The 13623-nt window shown below is 40.2% G+C and overlaps 2 protein-coding genes across 3 annotated transcripts in view; one reads left to right on the forward strand and one right to left on the reverse strand.

The window, feature by feature from the left end:
* Positions 1-768: 768 nt before the first annotated feature.
* On the reverse strand, positions 769-9329 carry ttc8 (tetratricopeptide repeat domain 8). 2 transcript variants are annotated; one of them, XM_061252070.1, is made up of 15 exons: positions 9164-9329; positions 8383-8513; positions 6459-6579; positions 6237-6300; positions 5718-5877; positions 5295-5384; positions 5057-5101; positions 4769-4854; positions 4586-4673; positions 4256-4366; positions 3995-4134; positions 2414-2588; positions 1760-1882; positions 1519-1602; positions 769-1307 (listed from the first exon to the last, which is right to left on the reverse strand). In XM_061252070.1, the coding sequence occupies exons 2-15, from the start codon at positions 8503-8505 to the stop codon at positions 1191-1193; spliced, it is 1527 nt and encodes a 508-aa protein (XP_061108054.1). In that variant the 5' UTR covers positions 8506-8513; positions 9164-9329; the 3' UTR covers positions 769-1190. The 2 variants fall into 2 exon arrangements, with proteins under 2 accessions (XP_061108054.1, XP_061108063.1); XM_061252079.1 differs by having other exon boundaries at positions 9303-9319.
* A 1257-nt stretch (positions 9330-10586) lies between these two features.
* eml5 (EMAP like 5) overlaps positions 10587-13623 on the forward strand; it is a 76133-nt gene continuing 73096 nt past the window's right edge. The window contains exon 1 of the mRNA XM_061235737.1: positions 10587-11083. Coding sequence (XP_061091721.1) covers positions 10887-11083 — 197 coding nt within the window. The 5' untranslated portion in view covers positions 10587-10886. The remainder of the gene's footprint in view (positions 11084-13623) is intronic.

Here is a 13623-nt window from a genome sequence, read left to right on the forward strand (position 1 = left end):
ACTTCAATTCATATATTAGTATTCAAGATGGTATTATTGTGATTATTGTACTTATTTCTTATTATCTGCTCGACCTGTTGTTGTCTGAGGATAGTTGCAAAAAGAGGGAGTTCGGGACAGAGAGGTTGGGGAGGGCGACAGACAGGGGGAAGTGCAAACCCTTTTTTTCAGGATAAAAAGTGTTGTATAGTTTAGTATGCACAATGTATTTTACACTTTATAAGATCCATAATATCATTTCATTTCCATCTGTCCTTTTGGAGTCTCCAAATGTCCTTTTTGGGAAACTGCCAAGACATCGACTCGAAAAAACAATGCAGAATGCTAATTTTTAGTGATATTGTCCTCAAATTTAAAAGGGGATTTGTCCAGTGTTGTGACTTGGCTCCATTGTGTTTCTAAGTGCACCAGCTACAATTGAATACAAAAACCCCAAGACACAAAACATTTACTTGTGTCAAGGAAAGGGGCAATACTTTAGGAGTTAAAGATCTGGGATTACAATTGTGATTGGAACGAAAACCAGCAAACAGCAAACCCAGAACTGAGTTTGGAAACCACTGGTCTAAAATATGAAACATGGAACAAATAACATTATTTCACCTGGAAGCGGAATATTCCTTAGGCCATTTGGGAATGAATAACCCTTAAGAATTCAAGCTTTCTGTACAGTATAATGTTTTTTGAAGTATTCACTGTTGAAGGACAGTGTTAGTTTTCACACAATACCAAATATACTATAAGAATAATATTAAAACACAGTAAATATACAGCAATACACATACATTTAATATTGAAAATATATTAAATGCGAAGCATATGACATCCATGTACATTTAATGTCAGTACTGACAAGCATCATTACCTTTTCTGCTATCGTGTATCCAACATTCAATTCAAATATATTTTAACTCTACTAATAACAATATACATTTTCTAGAATGAAAACCAGAATACCACTAAGCAATAAAGGACAAAATGCTGTTAAGTAGACATGTAAACTACATTCTGAAATACTTTCTGTACAGTAGGCTAGCAGACCATGTCTATGATGTCATATAGCACAGTACTAAATCAATCTCATACAGGTGGTTATAGCTCTCTGTGATATCAACAGTCCCACTGACAAACTCTGTAACATTATACATACATACATACATATAGCTGCCTCTGTGAGGCGATCTATGTGGTCAGAGTACAGAAAAGTGCTGCCGCAAGTTTTTGAGGATCTGCTGAGTGTCCACATGCTCTGGGAAGGCATCCTCCGACTTCTGGGCGGCCACGTAGCTGCTCTGAAGGTCTCCCAGCTGCAAACGTTATAGGGACAAATGTATGCATCAATATCTCCCAGCCCCAGTGTGAATGATCTCATTTCCTCAATATATTTTACTTCAGATTTACATCATTCAATGCACATGCCTTACGTGCAAAATGTTCAAAATCAGATGATATCCTACTTTACCTAGCAATGCTAGCAATAGGGCAGTTGTGGATTAAGCAATAAAAGCATCCTTTTACCGTGTCCGAGAGAGTTGACAAGTTGAAGTGTGGTTCATACATGTGAGGAGCCAGAGAGGCTGCAGTCTGCAAGAAAGCTTTTGCCTGTAAAAAAAAAGGAAAATATAACGTCAACATACCCAATAGCTTAATGAATGAAATTACATTTGTTTGCAAGGTGCACTCTGTGAGTTCTTAGTATCCCAACCGACGTATTCTCACCAGTTGCAGTTTTATGGACAGAGAGATTTCTTGAACAGACCTGCTCGATTCGTTGCTTGCGGAATTCCAGGACAGCCAGGTTATTATACGCTTCAGCGTGGTCGTTGTTGTTGGCCAAAGCCAACTTAAAACACTGGTATGCCAAAGTTAACTCCCCTATTCCCTAAGGAATTAAAATAAACACACGTGCAGGTTTGTAAACCGTTGGTGTGCACCATATAAAGTACAACAACAAAAGTAAACTTAGGACCGGTCTTGGGGTGTTTAGATTTTTCCCTAATACCCACTATGTCAAGACAGAGTTTTGCTCCAGTTTTAAGAGCTGTGGCTTCAGTCCACAAAGTGAGCATAAAGTTTGGTTGTGGAATTGGTGCAGGCACCCAGTCAAACAGAGTCAGTAGCACTGATGATACTAGAACAAACTAGGAACTCTCCTTTTCTGTACAATCTGTGGCAAAAGATGTTCTGCCCTGCGGTGATGCTGTCTACGGGAAACATTTTTGTTGTCTAAAAAGTACACAAAATAAAGGTGCTCTTGTGTATGCATATTTGGGGTTGCCAGATCTTGATGCAATTGGGTCATAAACCAGAACTGATAAGAGTAGATCACATGACAAATCCATAATTAGTTAGCCTAGACAACGGTTATAAGCACATGAAGACAAATCATGAAAACATGAGGGAAATCACCCACCACAGCCACATGTCCCAAATTGTACCAAACATCAGCCAGCTCCTCATCATTGGCCACCAGGGAAAGGGCCCTTTCAAAGGAGGACAGGGTCATGTCATACTGCTGAGCATAGAAGCAGCACAGACCCAGGTTATTGTACAGCTGGCAGTTGTACACCCCCATTTGCAGCAGCCGTCTGGAGAGAGAGAATGAGGGATAAAGATCTGGATTAAAGATGGATAGATACAGATTCCTTTATTTGTCGGTTCGGAAATCCTTTTTGTACGATACAGTCATCCGAGAACATGACACAAACAAGGCAACATATCCCCTTGAATGGCATACTATGCAGGATTTATTTCTGTGCTTCCCTCCTGTGTTTACCATAAAAAGCGTCTATGCCCCCATGCTCAACCCCGCCTAGATCCCAAAGATGACAAAGCTGACCCACCTATACATTTAATTCTGGCTTGCAGGCGGTAGCTTTGTAACACCGTATTGCAGGCTACCATGTGATAGTTGTGATGAGCTAAAAAAACCATTGTCTAATATGATTCGAAAACATCTGCTTAATTTAGTTGTGGCTTTCCACACAAGCCATTGAGCTAGCTATTTAAGTGACGTAACCCGCATTTGTATTTAGTTAGTAGCAAGCAAAGTTACTGCAATCGTTTCTCAGAATTACAACAATAGCGCATTCATACTGTACCAGTCAATCGGTCACTCGCATAAGTACACATGCTCACATCATAAATACATGCAAGGTATTGGACAAAACTGAACACAGATACAGGTTGCCAGTGTATCATAGTAATGACTGGGCATGTTTGTTTCAAAATATTTTAGGTGAAAATACTGCATATTATGCCTTTAATGTACCTATAAGCTACATCAACTGCAGCACAACTAATGTACACAACACAATAGAGAAACACAATAGAGAAAAAATTTGGACACATGACTTGGATGTTACCGCAGTGTAAGGAATTTGATTTAGTCGCGGGGAGGAAAGACTTTATTATTATTTTTATCTGACTTAATTTCTAATCCGGTCATGTGAAGATTTGTGTGAATACAAGTTAGCATACTGTATATGTGCATTGGCTGGGGTGTGCTGAAATAATGGGTGGCATGTTACAAAAGAAAGCAGAGATCAAGAGTTGTTTCCCTTCATGTGGGTAGCTCACTTACGGGTAAAAGCTGGGCAGTGGCTGGGCGTTGGGGGAGATGTTTTCCAGTTGGGCCACTGTTTCATATACAGTACGATACATGTGGCAGCCTTTGTGTTAGCACAAGGACAAATATATACTACAGTCATAAATATCTGGCAATATGTGCTGGCCATATTTTTTCATTCATGGCCTTCTCCCCTTTCCCCTGGTAGATGTACTGTATCACCCTCAGTGTAGTGGCGTGGTGATGCTCTCTCATGAGAACCGTAATGACTCACTATAAAAGATCTGCCAAGTCTCCAGCTAGATCAGAGAGAAAGCGGCACAGGAAGTGTTCATATCTCATCTACATATAATATATCTCAAAGGGACCCTAAAATTACAACCCACATCTGGCTGTGCCCTGAGTAGGAGCAGGTCATTCCCCTACCTGTAAAAGCGCAACGCGATCTCGGGCTGATCTGTGTAGAAGTGGTTGCTTCCGATGCAGGCAATGGCCTCCACATGCGTGTTGTCCTGCTTCAGGACGTCTTTGTAGTACTCTGTGGCTGAGGGGATGTTGTTCATCTCCTGCTCAAACAGGCCAAAGCACGACAGTGACAGTGACAATCATCCACGTTAAATAGGAGTTGTAATATATTCCACAGAACATACAAAGGGGCATTTTGTAGGACTTTACTGTTATACATACCTCATGAATCCGAGCAATTCCAGTCAACAGGGTGACTTCTCCCGGAAAGTAATCCAGGCCTTGCTTGAAGAGGTTCAGAGCAGTTATTGGCTGATCCAGACGCTGATAGACCTGTTTCAGAGCACACATACTGGAATGTACTGATTCTGAGCAAATTATATCACAAGAGATTATAAAATTATGAAAAAACATTTTCATAAATAAATCATTTCAATTTAGCACTTGTGCCCAGTTGTCTCCATGAAACACCACTGTCACCTTCTTTCACATCAAACTCCAATGCGACAAATTACAGCTCAGCAGGGGAAATTTGCTCGGACTGAATGTTACCTTGGCCAGGTAGAGGTATGTGTCCACAAACTCCTGGTGATTGAGTGCAGACCTGAACTGTTTTTCAGCTTCACGGTGTAACCCCAGTCTGTTTATAAAGACAGCCCATAATTGTGACACAGCAGTGTGACAGATTCACTCATTTTCATTTTCCAGGCAGCATGACCGTCATTGTAATTTTACCTATAGTAACACTTTCCCAGCTGAACTTTCCACCACCAGTCCTTGAACTGAGCATGCTCAGTGGCCAGGGCAGCTAGATCCAAGGCCTGCATTAAAAAGAAAAGACTGTGTGTCGGTACATCTTAACAGAGCGATTTCTCTCATGTAATATCCAGTCATTTGAATTACTTAGGAGTGTCAGGGCTGTAGCCAGTGGTTAAAGTAGATAGGAGTTTTTATCAGTCTGGTGCCATTCTCCTGGAGCACCCACTCTGAGAATCTGTGCTTTGACATTCATTTGCAACTTACGTTTTTAACATCATTTTCATGATGGAAGATGTATTCAAACAGGGTCTGAAATAAAAACATACGGTGAAATGATAGATTAAGGTACCTCTGTAAAACAATGTGATATATTACATATATTATATAAAAAAATATTTAAAAAGAAATTCAGGCTAACAGCACAAGGAAGAATCTGAACAAAGAGTGAGTTAACTGTTATTCCTTAATCAGCCTCACAGATCCATTGTAAATCTGCTAGTACCTTGGATAGATTGGGCTTCTGGGCATACTTTGCCAAGTTTAACCTGGACAGGTTTATAAACGGTCCTTCTGGGTTCGTAAGCATGGAAGCCTGCGGAAACAGAAATGGGGGTGCTGAGTACGGGACATCCATCTCTCACCATAATCACTGAAGATAGTTAGTGCTCGCAGAACAGCAAGCTTCCTTAAAATCCCAAAGAAAAGAAAAGGAGTATCTGAAGACAGAATACACACAACAGATAAAGCTCTCGTGTCGGTTAACTGGCATACACATTTGAACAAGGCTTTCATCCTGGAAGGATGATATACATTCATGGCAAATGGTAAAATTGAAATAAATGTGATGCCCTCTAGGCCAAGTAATGGCAATTCACTGTTTTACAGTCACTGTAAGGGCCTAGACTGAGCAGCTGTGGACCGGTACCGTTCCCAGACGGACAAATCTCCCAGAGGCGCTGGTGACTGGCCGGGCAGTGTGCGCGGTGCGGGGTGTCTTGATGGCCTGCTCCATGGTACCTGGTCTCCCAGACTGTGTGCTGGGCCTCACGAATCCTGTGATGGGCCGTCCTGAGTGAGTCGTGGGCCTATGGCAACAATCAAACATCGGAGCGCTAACTGGGCAACATGATATTCACAGCCTATATTCACATGCATGCATACAAATATGTGAAAAGATTTCATGGCCAAATTATTATCAACTATGATGTCTCATTAAATATAAGACTGATGAGTGTGACAAACTGAGTAGAATACCAGTGAGCTGCATGAAAGAGATACAGTGCAAATATATAACATTGCAATACATTACAAGCGCAACAACAGATTTCATATCGGGATGGAGTGACTGATCGGATGAAGGAAGCTGAGCACATCCCCAAATGCTAGGTACCAAGTCAAAGATAGACCAAGTGTGTTTCAAATGAGACATTTTAGTGAGACATACCTGACTGCCGGTGTAGGTCCACCTCCGTGGCTTGTCCCTGGCAGCCTGAGGGAGGTTCCAGGGCCTGAAAATCAGGGGCAGGACATATCTACCTGGAGCAGTTATGGAGAAGAACTCTATCCAGCTTGGTGGGGAACCAGTTGGAGGTTCTCCACACACAGAGATGCAGATGATGTTTTGAAGAAGATGAAGGAGAGATCATATGGTGGGTACAGCACTTACGGGCGACCTGGGCGATGGAGCTCTCGTCCAGCATCATCTCGGCGATACCCTCCTGATCCACGTCCACCTCATCGATGTACACCATCTCCGTCAGAGCGCGCGTCTTCAGGCTCCAGGCGGCCTATCCACAGCCATTACAAATTAGATTTCAACCTGCCACTCGCCCAACATCACCAACATTCCTGTCCTCTGGCAGTGGGATTACTGTGATATTCACATTTTGGAGACTCAACTGTCTAATTCCCACAGTCAGCTCAATGCGTAGTCCACCTTGCTTTGAAGAACTGTCAACATGAAATAAAAGGAGAGGCGCCCTCTTCACGATCATTGCAAAGTTCTAGCTCACATACTCAGCAATCAACAAGGAAAGGCAACACTAATATACTGAATTTGTTGTTCTTTATAACCGAGACTTGTGATGCATCTCACCGCACAGCTTCACTAAGTACAGTATCCCCAGGGGTCTTTCGCCCTGGATATCAAGGAAACCACCTGGAAAGAAGATTCCTTGTACAATTAGGCATAGGTTTAAGAGTTGGACCAACAGGTGTATTTCATCCTCTGTGAGGTTTAGTACCTTTTTAGTATAAAAAAAGATAACCTGTTGCCTGAAATACATTATATTCCACTATTTGTAATTTCACATAGCATTTTTTCCCATCATTTTTCTATGATGCTTAAATGTTAATATGAATTTCTCAAACTAAATTCATCCATCCTGATGTTGGCAAGAGAAAGCAATGTGATTTTGGCATGATTCACAAAGTCTTCCAAGGAATTTCAAAAGACAAAATGCTCTAAAAATAAGAGCCTTTTTATTTAGCAGTTAAAACTAAAAACCCTAATAAAATACCATTCCCTTTTGTTAAAGCAGGTGATTATCCATTACAAAAATTGCCATTGGTTGTATTTAAAATCCTCTCCCATTGTCATCTTGTGAGAATCTCCAACATATTTTATTCAGAGTAAAGACTCGAACTGCAGGAGCGAGTTCAGCTCTGCTGTATCTTGCTGTTGTTGTGATACTGCAGATGTAAGAATCTCATTATGTTCCACTCAGGAAACCAAGGGAAGCAGCATTATTGAATTATACTCAGTTCGTCTTGTCTAATCACATCTTTCCAATTAAATTAGATTAATAAAAGCTCATTTTCAGGACCATATATGCATTCAACCTACAATAAATAATCTAATAACGCATCAACTGACAAAGCACAACCAAAACGAAGGCACCACGAAGATGTATTGCAGATTTTAAAAAAATCTGTCCCATTAAAAATGTACACGGGTTGTCATCACCTTGATGCACTTACAAATGAATGCTCGCACAAGGAAAGTCACAGTGATTCACACAGTACACAAGACTAACACAGGGAAAGAGGACTAGAAAGACCATTACCTCAGAAATAAGTGACAGAGTATCCATCTCCTTTGAATGAAAGCAGTGAATGGAATGGCGAAAGTACAAGAATAAAGATATGGAGGATAGAAATGAAGGAAAATACCTTATTTCAAATAACAAACGTGGACAATGTAAAGGAAAGCAAAAGATGTCAAAATGATTAAGATGGGAATATATTGTTTACTGGATACATAAGCAAAATACATTGTCTGGCTAAAACGTTAATGAATAGACGAGTTTTTCTATGGCATATGGAGTTTAACCAATTAAAATGAGCTAACTAAGTTCGCTAGTTTGTTTGTTGTCTTAGAAAATGAACAGTTAAGATACCTAGCTAAAGCGAACATTCTGTGTTGAAAAAATCCAGTTATCAGACAGTCATTAGCTAACGCGTCACATCATACAGGTGGACGCGAGCTACCAAAAGATAGCTAGCTAGACAGGTTGTAAAAGTACTGCGCTAGTTTATTTACATACTCAACTAAGGTTAGTCAGTTATTTGAACACCAAACGTTAATATACCTGGTCATATGGAGTATCCTCTAGCATCTTGGTACAGACCTCGGAACACTGCTGAAACTTACGTCTCCTAAAATAGCTCCATGCCAGAAAAAGTGGATCCATAGGTACTTCCATTGCGCTCATTTCAATTGCTGTTTTTTTTTTTTTTTTTTAACACTTTGTTTATTGTACGATACAGTCTACGGATACAGTACAGGCTGTAGGTTAGTTGTTATTTTTTCACTGCCGTGCATTAAGCACTAAGCACAGATAGCGTCATATCACTCCCAGCAACGGAGAATGAGGTCCTTGCGCAGAATAGCAATCCACAGATTTGCCTGACCAAAGAAGATAATATAAATATACATTTTACTTCGCCACTACACAAAATGATTTAATACTGATAGAAATATTATATTTTAAGTGTTCGCAAGATATATGTTTCAACATTTATGGTGTCAAACGATGATGATTTGACACCAGAATTCTACATTTGAAGGTGGCAAATTAGCAGCATCATCATCACCCTTGTTTCGAGGGAAGCTAAGATCCTTAGAAAGATCCTCTTAGGGTTTACGTACTATTCGTTTTCCTTCAGCTGTAACGTTTGTATTTACTTTTTTCGGTGGAAATGTCGTAGGCCTACATGAGAAGTTACATGACACTAAAAAAGCGGTTTAAAGTGGTTTATCGAAGATATCTCGCTAATTTAGCTCGCTAAAGGATATTGGTTAAAATGAAAAGAAAGGGGTTTGTAATCTTGGATGTCATGACATTACTGAATTAAGTATTATAACGTCACCTTATATAAGCAGTGAATTGTGTGGATTTAAGTTTATTCATTCGTTTACGTTATAATTATTGGCGACTGAAATCTGATTTCCATTACTTTTCCGAGTTTCTGCACAAGAAAGAAGGCATTTTTTAAGTGGGCTATGTACCCGTCAGCAGTAGGCCTACATCACTCACTAAGCTGATCTATGGTAGTGGTTCCCTCAAATACCCCAGCTGGTCCAGGTGTTTTATGTGTTCCACCTCAGACACCTGATGCAACTAATTAAAGCCTTGATTAGTTGCAGCAGGTGTGCTTGAGATATAACGCATGAAATACCAAGTTAGATGCCTTTCTTATTAATTTCATTCTGTACCAGCATGCTGTACGATAACAATGGTACTGATTAACAAACAGTCTCGGGCCACTTTAACTGAAATTAGTCCAGCACTAAGATTAATCTGTCTGTGATACTGGCCGTTCCTGTCTCGAAAAAATATTCACAAAGGAAAATGGTGTAATAATTCCCATTGTCAGCTCAGTCCTTAGTCCCTTTCTGTACCTGCTTTGAGGAACATCTAACATGCAACAAAAAGACTGGCATGCCTACAATACAGCTCATATAATGTATTCAGCAATCCACAAGGCAAGATGATAATAATGTTCCAAATTTACCATTGGGTATTCAAAAGATTTTGGATGAAAATCTCAAAGTGTCTCAGAGTGACTTGAAGAATTATAAAAAATTACCCTGCGGTCTCTTGACCTTAATTAGTAGACCCTTATTAGTAGTCGTGTTGATCTGAACCTGAATATAATTGGTAAAACAATTTTGCAGTGTTTCCACTGGACCCACACAAATTCGTTGCTTTCCACAAAACTACAAATAGTAGGCTACCACTGGCAAATTCACAGCTCCCGTATGCCTAGCATCCATTAGAAGCAAGATAAAGAAAACATCAGCAATATGCCCTTAGCAACAGCGATTACCAAGTGAACCAAGACTTGAATTAATTTATTTAGACAAACGAAATAACTGCTAAAATGCAAAAAGAGAAAATAAAACTATTCTCGCAACTAATTTGTTTACACAAAACGTTGATGAACACATTAACTCGAATGACAAACTTTATATCGACTAACAGTTGTTCAGCCTTATAGATAGGGTGAGGGAAGTACCATAGACTGACAGCCGTCATAGCATCCCCGCCGCAAATTATTCGTGAGAGAAACCGATTTCAGCTTGCAAGAGGACTCCGCCCGCCTGGGATTGTTATTGGGCAGCGAACTTTCTTTCATTTGACTTGGGAATCTCTGGGGATTTGATTGGACAGATTGTTAATCGGTCACCAGTGATTCCTATATTTTGGGCGGTGCTTGTAAACTAATGCGAAAACTCCATGTTTATAGGATTTGACAGGGGCAGGAGTCTGTCTTGAGCGGAGCTGCTCGCGCGGGGCTGGAGTGGGCAGAAGTACAGCGGTGCTCGGTAGCTGTAAAATAAGTGCTAGGTGGACGATTTTAAAAGACAAGCCGCCCCTGGAAACGCGGCAATATGCATTAAGACTATTTTCAAAAAACATACTGCACTTTGGACTAATTTAAATGCCGTTTAAGCGAAATATTGAGTGTTCATTTAGCCTAAGTGCAAGATGCACTGATATTAGAGGCAACATATGAGGGATTGAATGAAAGGTAGTGTCGTGAATGATCAAATATCAAATACTCGCGTTGGAGAGAATTAATAACGGACATGGCTGACAGAACAGCACCGAATTGTCACCTGCGGTTGGAGTGGGTCTACGGTTACCGGGGGCACCAGTGCCGCAACAACCTGTACTACACAGCGGCGAAGGAAATAGTCTATTTTGTCGCCGGTGTGGGAGTAGTTTACAACACCAGAGAACACAAGCAGAAATTCTACTTGGGACACAATGATGACATAATCAGGTAACCCGGCATCTAGAATTTTAAACCGTTCTCGTCCGTATGCTACTGTACAAATTTCGATTTCACATTTCGATGCAATTTCACAGATTCTGATGCAACCGGGGATCGCAGGGTTAGCTATAGCGAGCTAGCTAGTGTTTTTAGCTGTCAAGTAGCTAGCTATAGACATACTAACACTGTGACCACTTTTTATCGACTAATTTTTCAGTATAGGAAAGGAAGCTATAACACTACCGCTTTTTCGACCAAGTTAACAGGATAGCTGGCACGATGGTAGTTATAGTTAACCTTCAGGAACTACAGAAGCTGGACAGCAACACGGAGGTTTCAAGTTTTTTCTGGTAGCGTACAGCATCAGCAGTCGTTCGGACACAGTGACGGACCATGTTTCCTAATCACTGATGGTTTTAGGTTTTTTTATTTATACTTTGTGAGGTGATTTTAAAGATGCTTTTACTGTGATAATTTATTGATTGCAAATGGTCCGTTCCATAATGTTATATTTAAGTGATCTATCTACCGTTATTTGCCAAGAGAATAAGCTGCGTGCTGCATGAGTTTAAACATTTATTGCATTAATTCCATTCACAGTTGTTTACGTTGAAAAGACTGACTTAGCAAGTTTGGCCGCCTTTGAGAAGTGAATTCTAAGTATTCTAGCACGTTCTGGGAGTTTCCCACGAATTAGCCTTCAGACCTGCTTCAATACCTGCTTCCGTGGTGCCACTGGAACGTGTTTGATTGTGGTTTAAGAGCTTGTTTGTCAGAGATATGGACAGATAATCTGAGTGAGAGTGTGACAGCCTGGTTGAACAGAGGAACAAGGGTCATTGGGGGGCAGTGGAACAGGAGCTGAAGGAGCTCTTTGCAAGGGACAGGCAGCCTGGACCAGGATTGAACCCTGGGCTATGGACTTGCATTTTCTGTATGGGATGCACACACTGGACATTCAGGCTCTCCAGCATTTCTGACTCAGGAATAAGGTTAAAATGGAACGATGCACCAGGTAGTATCTGAACTGCTCCATCAATCTCCCTTATATGAATGACTATTGAAGAATATGGTTGTGCATGGTCAATGACACTTAAACCAATAGTTGTGCTTGTGGTAAGCCCCTATCAGTTGAGGCTTTGTGTGACCCCTGACATGGTCAGTCAGAGTGAACCAAAGCCTCTTGTCACTCATTTACCACTTGGTACTCTGTCATCCATGCTGCCATGAACTGCTTCTAGGACTGAAACAATAGTGACCTCAGTGTTGTTTCCCCCTGCTGTACAGTTATTGAATTCACTTGCAATATAAATTGTTTTTATGACTATGACTATCTTCATTGTTGTTAGAATATGTCCAACTATCTGGGCAGCCCCCATTACAGTTGCTTAAATATGAACAGCATGACAATTTCTGAATTATTCAAGGTGATGTTTCTCATTCATGGGTTTATGAGCCTGGGATTTGAAACCACAACCTTCAGATCACATAACAGGATGCTTTTTTGAAGTAGAATTCTTTCAGTATTCATCATTCAATACAGCCTGATGTTAAATGTTACTCTGCTGTTAAGCAGTTTGTTGAAATGTATCTGTAATGGGCCCTTGAACTTAAAGGATGCTAGACATATGAAAGTACATTTGCATCTTTGTTTAGCTGTAAAAGTGATCAGCAATGTGATTTACATTTATGTACACTTGATTTAGCGTGGAATATTGTACTGTTTTGCCAACTCTGGCCTGAACACTGTGGTGCAAACATGCCAGCCAATGTGCTTTCTGCCTGGTTTGGTCTTAAAATGTGAAGAAATACCCTGTCATCTTATTAACATTTATCAAAATTGAAAGGCATGGTGATGAGTAGGCTTTTACCACCCACATATTCATGATATATTCATCAATCAGCAGTTGTTAAAAGTAATTTCTGTTTTAGCAGTCCATTGCATGTGTAATTTAAGCCAGTGTGTGATCCAACATTTAAAATGACTACATTCAACATATTCATCATGGTTTTTGTAAGACTGAACAATTACAAAAGCCTGTTTTTGACACTTCGTGTCAAGCTGTAGTGTTAATAAATCATAGATAAAACTATTGACATTTGTTTTCATAATTGGCAAATTTACTTGTTCATCCATACACATTATGAATATAGTTTGATTTGACATACTGACTCCAAAATGTATTAAAAGGAACTATATAAAAATGTTGAACAAGGCAGTCTATTCACGAACAATGATTGTAGTTACCAATGTGTTTCATCACCATTATGATGAAATATTCTGATATATAATATATCAGATATATATATATATATATGATATATATATATTCTGATATATTAAAGGGTGCGTAAAAGCACAAAGACACAAACACAATACTGCAACGCGAGCTATATAGCCTAGCTCCGTGAAGCCGGCCACCTGCTCGTGTTATAAAGGCCCCCATTCACCTCGTGTGAGTGCGGCCGGTGTATTTCATTGCACAAGCCTACGATGATTTACAGTGACCTCCCTCCACTCATTGTACAGGTCACCTGGGAGATGGCTG

This window comes from Conger conger, chromosome 1 (genome assembly GCF_963514075.1).
Source record: "Conger conger chromosome 1, fConCon1.1, whole genome shotgun sequence".
In the NCBI taxonomy this organism is placed as follows: Eukaryota; Metazoa; Chordata; class Actinopteri; order Anguilliformes; family Congridae; genus Conger; species Conger conger.